Below are 17,813 nucleotides of genomic sequence, written 5' to 3' on the forward strand. Positions count from 1 at the left end.
CTCCCCCCCATCACCCTCTCCCTCTCCCCCTCCATCACCCTTTCCCTCTCCCCCTCCATCACCCTCTCTCCCCCTCCCATCACCCTCTCTCTCCCCCATCACTCTCTCCCCCTCCATCACTCTCTCCCCCTCCTTACCATCTCTCCCCACACACCCACCACCCTCTCTCCCCCCATCACCCTCTCTCCCCCCCACACCCATCACCCTCTCTCTCTTCCCCCACCCACCAACCCTCCCTCCCCCCAACCACCACGTACATCTTCTCGCTCTTCTCCCCCCACACCCCCATACATCCCCCCCCCTTCCCGTACATCACCCACTCCCTTCCGCATATCTTCTCCCTCTCCATCCTGCGTATGTGCAGTGCAATCCCCCCCCCCCACCCGTATCCTTGCTGTTTGCTGTGCGAGCGTTTTAAGAAACCAAATAAATACGTCTCCCCTTCCCTATATCTTCTCCCCCATCCCTCCTGTAGATCTCCCCCAACCCCTCCCAGTGCATCTTTTCCTTCTCTCCCCCCCCCACCCCCCCGACTCCCTCCTGTACACCTGTATCGTGTATATGTGCTGTGGTTCGCACCCCCCTATAAATCCTTGCTGTTTGCTGTACGTCTCCCCTTCCCTATATCTTCTCCCCCATCCCTCCTGTAGATCTCCCCCAACCCCTCCCAGTGCATCTTTTCCTTCTCTCTCCCCCCCCCCCTCCCCCGACTCCCTCCTGTAGACCCGTATCGTGTATATGTGCTGTGGTTCGCACCCCCCTATAAATCCTTGCTGTTTGCTGCGCGAACGTTTTAAGAAACCAAATGAATACCTTTCTCAGTTTCTTTCGCATTGTGGGCTTGCTAATAAGTAAATACACAAATATGCTTTGCAATGTCCTCATTTGCCCAGCAAAGTATCTCTCCTTCCTATCGTGTGTATCTCTCATTGAAAATAAAATAAAATTAAAAAATGCTTTTAATAATTCTGCTGTTGTAGGTTGAGCTTGCTCTTGTGAATTCATTTGGACCTTGCCCAGTTTAATCTTAATTTTATTTCCTGGAGCACGCCCCCCTCTTTGCATGATTTCTTCGCCTCTTTAAATTAAGGGAGCAGCACTGCAAATGCTTTCAAAAAGTCACAGGAGGGCTTAGCAGCAACACAGTCTCTCAAACACACACACACACAAAAAAAAAGTAGCTCAGTGTTAAACATCATGGGGCTCAAGCCTAGAAGAGATGATTTTGAATGGGTTTATACGGATCAACCTCATACCCAGAGAAGGAAAGAAATGTTGGGTACGTACGATTTTTTTAAAAAAAGTAAAGCCCATGAAAGTTACTGGTTTATACAGTGTTTGGCTTATCGATATCACTGTAGTTAATACACCGAAGTCATATTTCGACAAGTATATGTTATGAACTTTTTTTTAAAAAAATGTACAAGTTGCTTAAATAGATATGTTTCTCCCTCAAAATCCCCACCTGTGATATTGACATCGGGAAGAAGGTGTTTGTAATGGCAAATAATTTGGACCATTTTATACCTCCTGTCTCAAAGTCTGAAATCTGGTCTCCGCGTTTCACAGAGAGCAAATATATTTCTTCTTCCACACAATATACAAGAGACTGTATACAAAGACTAATATATCTACCACTGATTTATTCTTGAAAAATAACTCTTACATTTAATAGAGCGCTTTACAGGATTCACTGTCAGTTGTAGTGACTGTGTAGAAATTTGTCAACTGCTTCCAAAAATAATCCTTTCTCTTTAGTTCAATCAGTATTTGTACCAAGTCAAGAACTAATTTAAAGTTACACCAAATTTTCCCCCCAAATGTCCTGCAGCGTTTTATCGAATGAATGAATGAGTAAATACCACCGAGTAATGACAATTACTGAATTCTGTATTTGCATTGCATACTTAGGGAAATAGCAAACATTGAGAAATCGACATGGGAAGGTGTGGGCTCGGTCTGTCATTGTTGAGGATAACTCGAGCAAACTTGTAGAACAGGATTGGCAAATAAATGTTTTTATTTCAGTCTGCAATCACAATTCATCCACAAACTCTCTGGAGCATTTAACAATCTCATATGTGTTTCTAAATTAGCTGGTTTCAGCGACTGATATGCAAAATATATTGATTCCAAGGCTATTGGGAATTAAAAGTCGGTTTAATAGAAATCTCGAGACGTTTAAACTCTGTTCGCGGACCATTCTGACCCATGACGTGCTGTTGGGATTTGTGGGTGAGGTGAGACGAGGGGTGGAACTGCATTTGTGTTTTTTTCAACAGAGAAAGGTAGTCACCCGTTTAATCCATTATATAAAAAAGAGGATTTTGCAAATCAAGGGTGGGAGGATTCCCACCTGGGTGTGATACCTGGCTATGCATGAGCATAAGTATCAGTTGGTGATTATATTTCAACTGGAACCTGAATAGCACAGGTGCAATTTTAACCTTTTCAGGACCACTCAGATTTCTGCATTGGAATAAGAATCCCCGGAACGATCGTTCTATCAAAACTTTTAGTTTGCGACTTCTTTTTTAATATACACTTCGACAGATATTAAAACCACAGTGAGGGGGAGACAGAAGTTCACATAATGTCCATTTCCCCAGGTCCCCTTCCTACGCGCAGTAGGAATGTGGCATTGATTTATGTTGTAAATAAGTCCAAAGATGCGAATTTACTGCTTGTAATAAAACCAGTCTAGTGAGGGGGTTGTTTACTCGTTTCTAGCGTATGTGCACCAAGGCTACTAAAGGCAGAAGGTTTTGGCTTTGTTTCGATTCAAAAAACTGGTATTTATTGGATTACTATGGCATCTAATATAATCCCAGACATATAGAATGTCATGTAATTCAATATCAAATGCAACAAAACACAGATGAAACCCCATGGAGGTTTAACACTTGGAGGTTAATTTGGCTTCAGTGAGTGTTCTGCAAATTGATGGATTTTTCTTTGCAATTGGGCGGATTAAGATCCCCAAATACAAGTGCAAAATTCGTGTTCTATTGGGAGAGGTCCCTATAATTTCTGTTGACCTGTTCAAGGGCAGTCAAGTGTACAGACAGTGGTGATGGTGTTAAACTACCGAAGATGCCTATTTAAGATGCACCTATCACCTTATTTAAAATGATGACATTGTATAATAGGAGCGATAATCTTTACTCCTCAAACATTCCCAGTAGTAAAACAACTTAAATGCCTTGGTTAATTGTACTTTCATAGAAGCTTACAGCACAGAAAAAGGCCAATCAGCCCATTGTGGCTGTGCTGGCTCTTTGAAAGATCTATCCAACTAATCCTATTCCCTCACTCTTTCCCCATAGCCTTTCAATTTTTTTGCTTTTCAAGTACATCCAATTCCCTTGCGAAAGCTATTATTGAATCTGTTTCCAAGACACTTTTAGGCAGTGCATTCCAGATCATAACAACTTGCTGCGTAAAAAAAATGCTCCTATCTCCCCTCTTTCTTGGGGGGGGGTTTCTTACACAATTTGAAAGACTACAATTCAAATAGATTTGTGTGTAAGAAATCCACAGTTTACACCAGGAGGCTTTGTTGAGTAGATATCTGCATCTGTCAGAGGTGTTCTCAAAACCTATAGTCCTGCATTTGAAAGGTCATTTCTCACTTCCCTTTGTCTCCCAATGTTGTTATATAAAATGCAAAAACTAATTTGAAGTTAACAATTCTATGCTACTACTATCACTTAGATATGAATAGAAAGAATTAGATAATACAGTATTGGTTAGGTGGCTGCCCACGACTGCTTTTGAATAAACTTCATGTAACTCGAGTAACTATTGAAGCCAAATTATGAGAATATCTAATCATCTAGAGTAATGAATTATTAAGTATCCATTATATGATATTCCCAGAAAGTCAACCATGGCTTTTAGCAGCTATTAAATATTTGAGGCTTCACATTTTTAAAATCATATCCTATTAATTATTATTATTTTACAGGTGCAGTGTTTAATCCATTATGGCAAGGGTTATTTTAAGCGTTCAAAATAAACAATTATTTAAATTTTTGAAGGACTGTTGCAATAACAAGGCTGTTGTTCCCATCAGTTCAGCAATAACTACGTATTTTCATTAAATATAACCAAAAAGAACTGGTGCTCCACTGTTTTATATTACAAGAATACGTTCTGTGTTAATACTTAATGCAAGGGTGATTTTAAAAAAAGATGTAGAATTTAGTTGAATGAAAGGATGTGATTATGTGCTACTGAGTCATCAGCAGTGAGACCTTGGCGAAAACATCACCTAGCACATGGTATATACGGTATATTTATATGTACGTTAATCAAATAACATTAAAGAATTCTCATTTAATTCAAACATCATAAAAGTTTGAAGCTGTTTATTTAACCGGTGGAGTACACACCTTAGAGGAACAAAAGAGCTGTAGTCCACACCTTAGAGGAACAAAAGAGCTGTAGTCCACAATCCACCCAAACCCATGTGGAAGTACAAATTTCACAGCAGGTTGCGTAAAACCTCTACTGTGTACATATTGTTTCCATAATAAGCTTTTGGGTGGGATGATAATACACACGTTTTATATGGTCTTAAGAAGAGCGACATTATGGGTGAGCCCTGACTGGCTGTTGTTTATTTCTGAAACATGGAACTCTTGATAATCCTCGATTGTTTTCAAACTGTACAACCAAATTTAAAGATCATTGTTTTTATTACCATATACTTTGGCCTTTGATGTGACTCTTATTATTGTGCTTGACCATCCTCTAACACACTGCTTTGTGTTAAGTGAAGGGTGCACTTGGGTTAGGCATTTTCTGGAACCACCTGCATAGCAGAATTATCTGAATCCCTCTAATTGTGATGGGGAAGGGCAGAACATTACCTAATCGCATTTCAGCAATAAATATGTGCCCAGATGTAAAACCATGAGGCAATGCACTTGGAGCTCTGAATTTTTTTAACATTAAATTCTTTTGCTTTTACATCCCTCTCAAGTGAATCTATCCCATTCCACATCCTTCCAATTCCTGACTCCTGGCCTTTCACCTCACACTGAGTGTCCTCTGTGGATTGGGTTGTAAGAACCCTGGAGGGTTTACAGCATAAAATTTTCCTTAATTAGGTACTAAATTGGTAGTTCCCTCACATTCACAGAGCTGGTATGATTCTGGTGTGGAAAATGCTGTACAATAATTGCTGTGCACAGATCGGCTACTATGTGCACGTACAAATACAGTCACTAAACCTCACGCTAAAAATGCTGTAAAGCACCTTGAGATGTTTCAATACCTTTCTAACCAGGCAACATCCTAAATGGCCCTGCACCTTGGTTTTAACAAATATTTTTTCTTTGTGCCAATCAACTTTGAATATATTATCTTGGGCAGGAGTTTTAATAGAATTTCTCGACACAAGCATAAATAAATGCTTTCTTTTTAAAGAATGTTGCCGCCATCTGATGGCATGGACCTCTTTCTTCCCCTGTGTTTCTTCTCCATTTGCCATGACTGCTTGAACCATATACTGTACTCTAACTAGCAGGACAGGTTAGGTCCCTGTTTCCATACTACTGTGTATACTGTTTCTAACTGATGTACAAGAAGGCATATACCTGTATTCCTTGTGGGGAAATGTTGGCTTCCACCTGATACCTTCCCTTCTAATGACTATACTGTTTGTTTGGAGCAGATGGATTTACTGGTTCTTGGCAACGTAAACAAGATATGGATGCTTAAATCTTGCTAGCAGAAATAATCTTGCTATTAGGTTAACACAGTTGAGCAAGAGTCCAGACCCAGATGATTGGAGTTATTAAAAATCAGGATACCTATAAAATAAACCTACTGGGCTATAACCCCAACTTTATGGCCCAATTTTATTTGTGATCTACAGATAACATGCAAATGGGTGGGTATCGAGATTGACCATTGAGGTCAGGATAGTTCCTGAACTGATTGCATAGACTTTCCTTTGGGTAAAAGAATCAGATTGCCTGGAGAACATGCGTTCGCCCATTAGATCATTGGGTTATCAGAGCCAGGGTTACATTCCATTATGTCTCGTCCTTCCAAGCAAGTAATTCAATCATCAACTGTACCAGGAGAAGTGGTAAATCTGGCTGGCCCAGGTATTGGATTACGGAATCGTTCAACCCCAGAGAGATTGTGTAGCTTCCCTCTGATCGTCATAAATTGGTGATTGGATAAATTCAGATTTCGTAGATTAGAATGTTAATTTCAACTGAAGGTAACAACATGTAAAAGGAAGTAAAATAGTGTTTATTTTCTGAAACGTCTGTGTTCTATTATCCTACCTTGAGGTTGCTTTGATGGAGGAGAGAGTTTTGGAGATGAAAAGCTAAACATATTGGTGTATCCTCTTGAGCCTGTTACAGTCATAGTTCAACCTGTTTTACATTGTTTCCCCTGACGCTGCATTGCATCTCTCTCTGCAGACTACACGATACACACAACTTCACTTCTCTATATAGTGAAATACCATCGTACTACATTAGAGAATTACATAAATATGGTTTTAATTCCCTATTACAACCTAGAAGTGAAATGATTTAGCAGGTGTGCCAATGAATTTATTTGCTGAATCAATTTACTGTGCTTTAATTCCTAAGTTACTACTATTGTGCTGCCAGGTTTCGTATCCTCAAATACTGGAATAGTTCCATTTCTGAAATGTCATTAGCTTTAGATTTAAAATTTTCAGTCTTCAGTTATGCAGTGAGCTGTATGTCATAGAATGGCGTTCAGAGTTTCTTACTACCATAGTGTGATTGTAGCAATAATGGAACGAAAGTAACAATGACAACAAAATTACATTTATATATTGCCTTTCACGTCAGGAGGATGTCCCAAGTTGCTGGACAGACAGAGTTTTGGACCTAAGCTGAGGGTCAGGATGGAGGAGGGAGGAGGGCAGGTGGGGAAGCAGGGAGATTGAAAGCACGATCGAAGAAGAGGGTCTTGAGTTGAGTCTTGAAGGTGGCAAGGGAGGGGGCGATGGAGGGACTGCAGGATGAAGCTCAAGAGCGTGAGTGCAGAGTGGTGGAAGGCCCGCCCCCTATAGTGGGGCGAGCAAGGCGGGGGACGTGAAGTAGGCCAAAGCCCACTGCGCGGAGAGAGCGAACAGGATGGTAAGGGGGTTAGGAGGTCGGAGAGGTAGGGGGGAGCAAGACCATGGAGGGCTTTAAAGGTGAGGACCAGGATCTTGAACTGTATCCTCTGTGTGATGGGAAGCCAGTGGAGTTGGGCAAAGATGGAGGTGATAGGGTCGTGGAGCCTGGTGCGGGAGAGGACACGGGCTGCAGAGTTCTGGATGATCTGCAGCCTGTGGAGGGAGGAGTTGGGGAGGCCGACAAGCAGTGAGTAGTCGAACCTCAAAGTAATGAAGGCGTGTATGAGGGTTTCGGCGGCCCGCGGTTTGAGCCAGTGTCGGAGGTGGGGGAACGCAGAGCGGGTCATGGCATGAATGTGGGGTAGAAAGGATAGTTGAGGGCCTAAGATCCTAAGGTTCCGGTCTGGCTTAGCAAGGTTGAGCATGCAACCATGGTTGGTGATACTGTCAACGCCTTAGGTGAGGAGGCGCTGATGGGAGCCAATCAGGAGAGCCTCGGTCTTAATATAATTCTTATGCCGAGTATGTAGGAGTACTTTTTTTTAAGTACAGTACTATGGATTTCATTGGTATTATACAGTACTTAGTTTAATGCTGGTGATTAGCATCAATGGGAGAAACTAAACTGGCTAAATATCCAAAGTGATGGAAAAACAATATAATCCAGTGTATGACATACAGAGATTAATGATTTTATCTCTGTATGAATAATTAAATTCATGTAATCAAACGTCCTACATGGAAAAAATGGCTCTTCAGGAAACTTACAGCCATAATTTGAACCCAAAGATAAGATGAAAATCGTCAAATCCTGACACATGCTACCTGTGTAATACCAATTCTTCCATTTCATGTGAATTTTTCTATACATACGCGGTAGTACAAGCTAGTCTTGTTTTCTATCCTTGATTTGTGATAATGGTTACACAAGATTACCCTCTGAACTGCTGTGGGTTTATTGTGAAAAACTGTAGCCAGAAAGGTTTTACCTTGCATCATCTGATCTGAATTGAAAAAAAATGTCAACCTTACAGTTTGGGCTAATGATGCTTTTTATTTGAAACAACTGTGTTTAATACACTCAAACATCTAATTGTGTCAACAGAGCAATCCAATAATTCACATGACATCAGGGTTTTATGAATATAAAATGGCTTTTGTGTTGCTCTGGTTACTAATCACTAACTAGGAGAGCTGAATGCTGTTCTGACTGAGGTGTGGCCCTTCTTTTGTCAAAGGAGGTCAAAGTTGACTTCCTTTGAGAGGATACAATCAATATTCCGAACCTTTATAACATTCACATTTAAATGTTGAATAGTTTTGCATTTTTAAATTGTCAGTGTTTAATATACAAAATTTGAATTGGCTTCAGAGACTAAACCTTTCTCAGTACATGTGCCTGTTGCCTACATTATTTCAAGTTGTTCAAGTTTCTTAGAAGCAAATGCAATAAGGGTGGCTCCCTCTACACAATTGATCACAATGATATGGGAAGGCGGTATTCTTGAAGCTTAGCATATGCTTATGACCTCATGACTATTTCCCTAACAGTATGTTTGCATTACATGATACTTTCAAAATTTTAACTATTAACAAAAATTTCTTTCCCCACAGCTAAGTATCCAGAGATCAAGTCACTAATGGGGCCAGACCCAAACCTAAAATGGATTGTATCTGGAATGGTCCTTACGCAATCTATCACCTGTTTCCTCGTGAAGGATTTGTCCTGGAAGTGGATTATATTCTGGGCGTATGCTTTTGGAGGTGCCATTAACCACTCATTGACACTAGCAATTCATGATATTTCTCACAATGTTGCATTCGGCAACAAGCAAGCAAAGTGGAATAGATTATTTGCTATGTTTGCTAATCTCCCCATTGCGATGCCTTATTCAGCATCATTCAAAAAATACCATATAGATCATCATCGATACCTCGGAGGAGACGGCCTAGATGTGGACATTCCTACTAAGTTTGAAGGATGGTTCTTCTCCACTCCATTTCGCAAACTGATTTGGCTCATTCTCCAACCACTCTTTTATGCTCTCAGGCCTCTTTATGTGAACCCAAAATCCATTACGAAGTTGGAAATATTAAATGCTTTGGTGCAGTTTGCATATAATTTTCTTATCTACTACTTCTGGGGTTTGAAACCGATCATTTACCTGCTGGCAGGCTCGCTCTTAGGTATGGGTTTGCATCCAATCTCTGGACACTTCATTGCTGAACACTACATGTTCCTGAAAGGACATGAAACCTACTCATACTATGGAGCTCTCAACTGGATAACCTTCAATGTGGGATACCACATGGAGCACCATGATTTCCCCAGCATTCCTGGCAGCAAACTCCCTTTGGTATGTACCCCTGATTTTGAGAAGCCTTGCAGTGTGGGACTTGCAGTTTTACAATGACAAACCCACTCTGCAACTTCACAGAAGTAATTCTTGGAATATTACTGTATTACAGAAAACCTAAATTGAAACTACTTTTTTTTAAAATTGTAATATTTTAAAATTCTATGCTACACATTCTGAACAAATGTATGCTTATTGGAATTACCTTAATCACCAGCTACAGTAACAAACTGCAAGGTGCAGTCGCTGAATCTAGTTGAAGTATTATCATCTAGCAAGTGCAATATTTTAATTTTCTTTTTAAATTACTTCATAAATATTTTGACACTATTTACAATTTTAATGATATCAACTATTGTTGTTTTATGCAACTCTCACAACAACTTGCATTTACAATAGCACCCCTCACGCAGGGTATATATAAAATATTTACACACACACAGTATTGGCAGCAATTTAATAATTCTTAATAACTGCTGCTGCTCAGCTACTTAATATAGTACTTGTTGTGTTTGAGACAATTGAAATTGTACAGCTGAGTTGCATGGCATCTAACCAGACAGCACCTACCAATCAACATGTGACAGGTGGACAACCTTGAAGTCACTTACAGGACAAAACCAGTAAACTTATCAAAACAGTTCAGCAGCACTGAGCAGCAACATCCTCACTGCGATGCAATTAAATGATATGGCTCATAATTAAAACTGTTCCAAAACTGCAAGCTGTTGCAAGTGATATTTTTTTAATATAAAAATGTTAGCACTTCCTTTCTCACGTCCACCAGTTTCACTAAGTGGGTGAAAATAAAATCACGCTGGATAAGTAACTAAATTGCCACTGTGCGTGATGTTTTTTGCAGTGGTTTAATGATATGCCTGGAGGAAATAGCCGATGTGTAAATAAAGGAGAGATTATTTCCACTGGTCAGTGAGTCAGTAACTGAGTAACATTTAAAATCGTTAGCAACGAGTTAATAGGGAAGTAAGGAGAATTCATATGGAAGAGAAATCTGGACAAATACCTTAAAAAGAGACAGCTACAGAGGTATGGGGAAGGGGCAGGTAAGTGGGACTGAAATGATTGCTCTTGAGGGAGCTGACACAGACACGATGAGCCACATGGCCTTCTTTTATGCCGTAAATGTCTATGGTTCTATAGTTTGGGTTAAAGATGCGATTACAACCTGGTAATGGTGGATTTAATAATAATAATCCTTGCATTTGATATAGCACTTTTCATGTCTTCTAGATGTCTCAAAGCGCTTCACAGAATATACTGTAAAGTGAATTGACTGTATATTTGTGGGCAAAACGCGGCAGCCAATTGCGCACAGCAGTGTCTCACAAACAGTCGTGGATTGAGTGACCAAATTATTGTTTTTTTTTCTTGAGGGATTATCAGACATGTGGAGTAAGAAAACTTGCCCAAGGTTTCGCCCTGCCAGGAATCGAAGCCAGGTCTCTCTCTTGTGAGGCAAGCGCTTTAACCACTGAGCTACAGGACTCCACTATTTCTAGAATAGAGAGTATACAGCGTTTTTGGTACACAGCAAAAGATTTTTTACTACTGGTCAGAGAGCTGCTTAAACACTTTGGAAACGTTTATGCTTTTAACTTTTAACTGTAGACGTGCTCCAGCAGTTTGGAATGAATGACCAAAGTAATGGGTATTTGGGCCATTTCACTAACTGCACAAACCCTACTCGTGTCTAATGAAATGCAGATTAGGCTGAATGTGGTTGTGCCTGGTGCATTTCAATGCCTCCAGGCATTCTTTACCTGTTTTCAGTGCAGCGTTTCTTTCAGTGCTGTTGGATAAATATTCTCTCTTGAGAGAGTGGGGGTGGGGCGGGGGGGCGGGGTGGTTGGTGGGGAGGGAGGGACTGAAACATTTAAGAAGGGGACACAAAATAAACAGTCAATCCACCATCGGCAGCCATACTTTCAGCTACTGTGCCCCAAAGCTTTGGAAGCTCCCCTTATCCCTTCGGCTTGCCCCGTCCTTCCCCTCTTTTAGATCACGATTGAAGACCCTTCACTTCGACCGCGCTTACGGTCACTTCCTCCCTCTCCCGAATTCAGCGTCGAGCTCTGCCACTGTTAAGGGCTCCGGTACGCTACCCTGCATGAAGGGCACTATATAAATGCCAGTTTGTTGTGATTACTTCCAAAATATTAAACGGCATTGTTACCACCAGAAGATCCTAGTGTTGTTGTGGTTCTTCAGTTTCAACCATGACTGTGTACATTCTGGTTTCTTCACTGAGAAATGATTGGAAACTATGTTAGACTGTACTTCCTTCTCATCATCTGACTGCAACAAAACAACCTGTGTTTGCTGTTCCTCTTTTTGCTACCCTATTTAGGGTGAGTTTTAACAGCTCATTGCAGGTTATTCATTAAACCTGCAAAATTGTTAAACTATCTAAGTAGTTCTGGCTGCTGACCATGAACATTTCTAACTATCATACAGATGTGCTGCCTTTACAGCACCTGGAAGCTTTGAGCTTCAACAGAGTTCTTCTCTCCAACTGCATGGACTGGATGGAAGCAGGCACGCAGTGATGGATGAGGTTGTTTCATTTCTATATCTTTTTTTCAGATCCACTTTGAGGGATACATGATGGATCATTGTATATATTTTGCCCACAAAATATACAGTCACTACGCTTTGCAGTGTATTCTAAAGAGCTTTGACACATCACAACAAAATAAGGCGCTATATCAAATGCAAGATTATTATTAATACAGAAAGTATTCCGCAAATGACCAGATCATGAAAACCACAAGAACCAAAGATAATAATCCTTGCATTTGATAGAACGCCTCATCACATCATTGAGACGTAGCAAAGCGCTTCACAAAATATATTGTATTATTGAAAGCTAGAAAAGTTGTTTCGGATTTAACATTCACTATAAAGTTTGTGTACGCTTATGTTGGGCAACCTTCGATTAGATTCTGTGTGAATAGGAAAAACAGGTGTGGTTCAGTTCACACAGGTGTTCACGTGGAGTCCTGTCGCTCAGTGGTTAGAGCACTCAATTTGCAAGCGAGAGACCGGAGTTCAATTCCAGGCAGAGGGCGAAACCTTGGGCAAGTTTCCTTACTCCACACGCCTAATAATAATCCCTCCAAAAAAACAAAAAAAATAATAAATTGGTCATTTTCAATCTACGACTGTTTGTAGGACACTGCTGTACGCAATTGGCTGCCGCATTCGCCCACAAATATACAGTCAATTCACTTTACAGTGAATTACAGTGACGTCTCAAGCGCTTTGAGACGTCTAGAAGACGTGAAAAGCGCTATATCAAATGAAAGGATTATTATGTTTGTGCCAGAGCTGCTTATTTATATAAAAATATTTGTTAGTAAAATGGGATTTGACAAGTCACCTGCCAAAACATACTCACTGAGCCTATGTGGAACCTCATTGTTTGTCTCTCGATTCTCCTTCACACTTTTCATCTGAACCAATTTGAAGCAAATATACTTTCCTCCATCTCCGCAACATAGCCCGTCTCTGCCACTACTTCACCTCATCTTCGCAATTGTCACCTCCAGCCTCTATTTTACCTATTCCATTCTCACTGGTCTGCTCGGCTCGGCTCCACTTTGCAAATGCTTTTGTGGCCTTACCCCACCTTATCTCCTGTGGCCTTACTGACCCTCCCCATCATTGACAGGCTAGCTTTCAGCACTTTGCCCTATTCCCAAGAATTCTTTCCAAATCCCTCCACCTCATCCCTCCCTCTCTTGCTTTCAAAAGAAGACCTCTCTCTTTGAAGATCAACTTTGAGAATGGACCTACAATTCAGGGTTAATGACTCCAAGTAGTTACTAAGCAGTACTGAGAGAGCTGAAGGCAATTTCAGCATTACCCCCTCCCCTGCTCTCATTGTTGCCCCAATTGAGATCAGCTACGTCAGCACGATTAGCAAACCTGTGACCTTCGGTTCTGAATTTATCAAAACCAATCATGAATATAATGCTCGTAATAAATATTTAACACTTAAACTATCATTAAAGTACAGTTTACATTATGTTTTGTGATGAGATCAGAAAGTCAAAGGCTTGAGTGCCAAGTTAACTTTCCTCAGCCTGGACAACAAACAGAAGTGGTGGTAAACTTGGCCTTAGCTCCCTGGGTTCGGCAGAGGAAAATTAGACCGGTTTGCTGCTTCTGAGATTGGACATTGCTTAAAAATGGCACAAAACTCCATGCAAGACTCAAATTAAGAATCTTCCAAAATTTTGCACAATCTTAAAATTGAAGATCACGTGGTTTCAAGGCTACAACCGTGACAAATTTGGGCCTTTGATCGCTCTCCAGGTATATTATTTTTGGGGGTTGGCTGATGGCTTGCAGAGCAGTTGACAAATTAGAAACCAGAGAAAGCTGAAAAATGCATTATTACAATGTTCAGCCAGGCATAGTAATAATGTTACTGTAATACTGCATTCAGGTCAACAGAAAGCAAATCGGTGCTTAGTTTGAAAACAAAAACCTTGCGCACTCGTTCCGGATCCACGTTCATCAGCTAATAGCTAACTAGTAAACCATGCAAAACTTGTTTTGATTATCAACTAAGGTTTTTGGACACAGCTGGTTTTAAGACGGGAACTACCTTTTAAAAGAGACAAAAGAAAACAAACTTGAAATTTGAGGTTGAAAGTTGCTTTTGTGCAATTTTTTTCCCCTCTTTAATTGTTGCCCAGCTGTGCATGACCCACATTGGAGTAGTGCTGGCTAGGTGGCTGCTGTTGACACTTGAGGTAAAGCGGACAGAATGAAGTGTCTCGCTTTCTGCAGGAATGGCCTCCCTCCCTCTCTTGATGCGCACAAAAACAATCCCAAGGAGAGAGCTGGACATGCTTTGCAGTTATGACGCTATTCGCAAATAATATTGCCAAATCACACATTTTTGATGAGCAGGATTTTGACTTCTACAGATTTTCTGGTTTTGGACTTCAAAGAAAGCCTTTGGGATATCCTTCTGACATGAAAGACGCTATATAAATGCAATTTGTTGCTATTTTTGAAGGGATGTGGCTGATTGTTCTTTCCTTTTAGGTGAAGGTGATTGCTCCAGAGTACTACAATGGCTTACCTCAGCACACCTCCTGGATCTGCGTACTCTGGGACTTTGTCTTCGATGACTCCATCGGCCCTTACTCCAGGATTAAGAGGGAGTGCAAGTTGGTAAAAGGCAACTGATCTGCTCCTGATATATGAAGGAAAGAAAGAGTGAAGTTAAACATGATTGTAATTAAACACATTGTCCTCATTAATACTATTTCCTCTAAAAGAATTCTGATGCTGTCTTTTGTACCACCGAGAACGCACAATGATATTTAGATTTCAACAGGACGTTACATTTGGGCTGAATTTCACTGTATATAATTATAATTGTACAATGAGAGAAAATAAATCGAAACGGAAGACCTGCTCCAAATATCAGGCTAATATCTACAGTTTGTAAGTCTTTAAAAACTAGAGCAGAGGACATACAAGAAAAATGCATGTGAAGGGTTTCTCTGAGAATTCATTGAACGAAAGAAACCCCATCATTTCATTGTCAAAGGGATTAGAACAGTAAATTAGCTCAGATTCAGTTTCATTGAACGTTTTGTTATTTTGCAATATTCCAAATGTTTTAATTTATCAAACTTAACCTGGTCAACTCTTACTTTTTTTTCATGTTTTCTTTTCTAATTGCCTGCCGTGTCTCTGTGTGGCTTTCTACATTCCCGTGGTCCATATAGTGTTTACATGGTTACCCCCAGAATATTATATACGCACATGTATATATATATATATACACACACACATGCTTTTGGTACATCCAGTGTATTTAGAAGGATCAGTCATTAATACAATTATTTGCTGGTTCACTGAGGCATGGAAATCTGCTAAATACTCCCCTCTGTGGCCAAGAGATACTGAGGTCAATGCACTAGAATTCAGACTAGTAACCTTCTGGTCTATAATGACTTCTGATAGTGCCTTTGCTCACAAGGTCATTGGGGAAAGCACCATGTGCCTATTTTAAGTATGGTGTTGAGATGGAGAGAAATTTTGGGGGAGGAAAGGGAGGGTAAGAATTTACAAACAAAAATAAATTTAATGCGATTTTCTGGGAAACGATACTGTGTCTTTAAAGATGTAGAAATTACAGGCACCTTTCTGCTTGATCACTTTTGTGAAGTTTAATTCTTCTTAATATTTGGGAGATGTGATCAATATGTGTGTAAAAAAAACTGTCCTGTTCGAAATAAATTTTCTGTACCAACACCATATCAATGAAAAATGGCTTTTAACAGTTTTATCATTACGATAAATGAGTGTAAATTTTCCAACACTCCATGAATGGGCAGATAATATCCACCACAATCTTCCCTGGGTTACATTGCCAGGATTAATATAACCAGACCATTGTTGCTCTCTTTTAAAATGCTTTGAGTAAACCTGCAGGTCTTTTCCCCCTGTTAATGGATAGTCATTTTTTCAGCTGTCACAAGGTGCCTGTTCCTGCTCTCCACATTTCCGCATTGGCTTGCTGATGGGCTTCATGCTCATGTGTCAATCCAGAGATTGTGTTCAGTCTCCTCTTGTGGCTTTACAGAACCTGGCAAATAACACGACACCTCGACTGGTAAATGCCCATTCAAGTGTATTGGAAGAGTTACCACAAACCACAGTGATTGTATTCAAAAAGATCTGCTTGTACCTTTCAGCCACATCAGAATGTGATAACTCCTCTGGTAGCCCTTCCAACATGCTAGCCTTGTATTTATTATAAACAAATTACGCTGCATTTGACCAGAAATCATTAAATTATTTCCCAGAATGGATATGCATCACGTGCTGACTTCTGCTTTCTAGTATTTTATGTCATTACGTTTAAAAGATTAAGAAAGATTTGAGCTATTTTTATATATGGATAGGTTATCTTCTACAGTAAACTCCTGATAACTCGACTCCGGTTTAACTCATCACTACAACTTAAGTCACAATGCTGTCAATATTCCGTCCGCTTCCAACATTAAATGTTATTGGGGACTCCACTTTACTTGTCATTCTGCTTAACAATATCTAGTCAGAGGACTTATGCCTAGCTCGTCGCCGAGCTTTCTTCCCTTGGAATGATGAGTTATCAAGACTTTACTGTATTTCACATCTTGCTTAATAACCCTTTGTTATTGTATTAGCTGATGGAGCATAGACAGATATAGACTGAATGATAGTGCTTCAAATGCTGTTTTGGTTCAAATGCCCGCATGTATTCCCTCCGTCTAGTAGATGTTGCTAGTTAGCCTGGCTTAGTTTATGCTGACTGAGTGCAGGATCTTGCCTGGATCAAGGGCATAACTGCAATTGTGGGCACATTTCCATGTCTCCTAAAAATCAAATATGAACTAAGTCAGCCCATCCAAAATTGCCTTTGATTTTTATTTACATTACAGCAGTAATGCACAGATTTACAATCTTATTCCATACACAACAGAACACCCTCAATATTTACTGCCATTAAAGGCACAGACCAGGCTGATAAGAAAGTAGGTCATTTTATGACAGCAAATGGTACCCAAACTACAATGGTTGGGTGTACCCGTATGTCATTTTTGTTATTTCACAAATTGTAGGTTGATAGAAAGTAGTCCTTGGTAAACTAGAATTTTATATACCTGCCATTGATATTTATGTGAGAAATGTCACTGTATGCTAGAGGCCAGACTCTAAGCTCTGTTCTTAGGATGGTCTTTCCCTGTGTTGGCATTTAAACCAGGCTAACATCAATACAAATGATTTCCTGGTACTCAACTGGCCTTAGTTTCGCAAAGCAGTTCCTGATGTGAAATGTTTTGAGGGTAGCCTGAAAGATAAGGTTCGGATTATTCTCCTCCATTCAGGAGGTGCAACAAACCATTTGATGCGAGTTCAGTAACAAAAATCTCATTAGAGGTCCATGTCACAAGATCTGCTGTAGAGTGCAAATAGAGCAGAGGTCCCAGAGAAGGGGTGTTGTGTTTGTCATCCAGCTGTGTTGCACTTGAAGCGAAAGTTGAAAAATATGTTCCATGTCCCAACCCTCTCACTAACGAGCACATAACGTCACTGGAAACATGCCTTCCACACAGCAGATCAGGCTCCACTTTAATAGTTAAAATCATGATTGTTGTATCTTAACAAAAATACATTGAGTGATTACAGTTAAAATAATCTCAAGTGCAACTGACAATTGCTCCAGTGAAATTTTCTCTTGTGCTGCAAACACCCTCTGAAGCTCCCACTAAGATTTTTGTAATTGCCTCCATCTATCTAATCCT

General features: G+C 40.2%; 1 protein-coding gene across 1 annotated transcript; it reads left to right on the plus strand.

The window, feature by feature from the left end:
* Nucleotides 1-980: 980 nt before the first annotated feature.
* degs2 (delta(4)-desaturase, sphingolipid 2) lies at nt 981-17,365 on the plus strand. Its single transcript, XM_007888330.2, has 3 exons — nt 981-1,279; nt 8,735-9,477; nt 14,557-17,365. Exons 1-3 carry the CDS (start codon nt 1,198-1,200, stop codon nt 14,698-14,700), a joined length of 969 nt encoding a protein of 322 aa, XP_007886521.1. The 5' UTR covers nt 981-1,197; the 3' UTR covers nt 14,701-17,365.
* Nucleotides 17,366-17,813: the final 448 nt, after the last annotated feature.

The sequence above is a fragment of the Callorhinchus milii genome, unplaced genomic scaffold, assembly GCF_018977255.1.
Source record: "Callorhinchus milii isolate IMCB2004 unplaced genomic scaffold, IMCB_Cmil_1.0 Scaffold9, whole genome shotgun sequence".
In the NCBI taxonomy this organism is placed as follows: domain Eukaryota; kingdom Metazoa; phylum Chordata; class Chondrichthyes; order Chimaeriformes; family Callorhinchidae; genus Callorhinchus; species Callorhinchus milii.

Coding starts and splice junctions, on each gene's coding strand:
- degs2 (XM_007888330.2), top strand. CDS start 1,198: ATGGGGCTCAAGCCTAGAAGAGATGATTTTGAATGGGTTTATACGGAT. Junction 1,280..8,734: donor GAGAAGGAAAGAAATGTTGG/GTACGTACGATT, acceptor CTTTCCCCACAG/CTAAGTATCCAGAGATCAAG. Junction 9,478..14,556: donor CTGGCAGCAAACTCCCTTTG/GTATGTACCCCT, acceptor CTTTCCTTTTAG/GTGAAGGTGATTGCTCCAGA.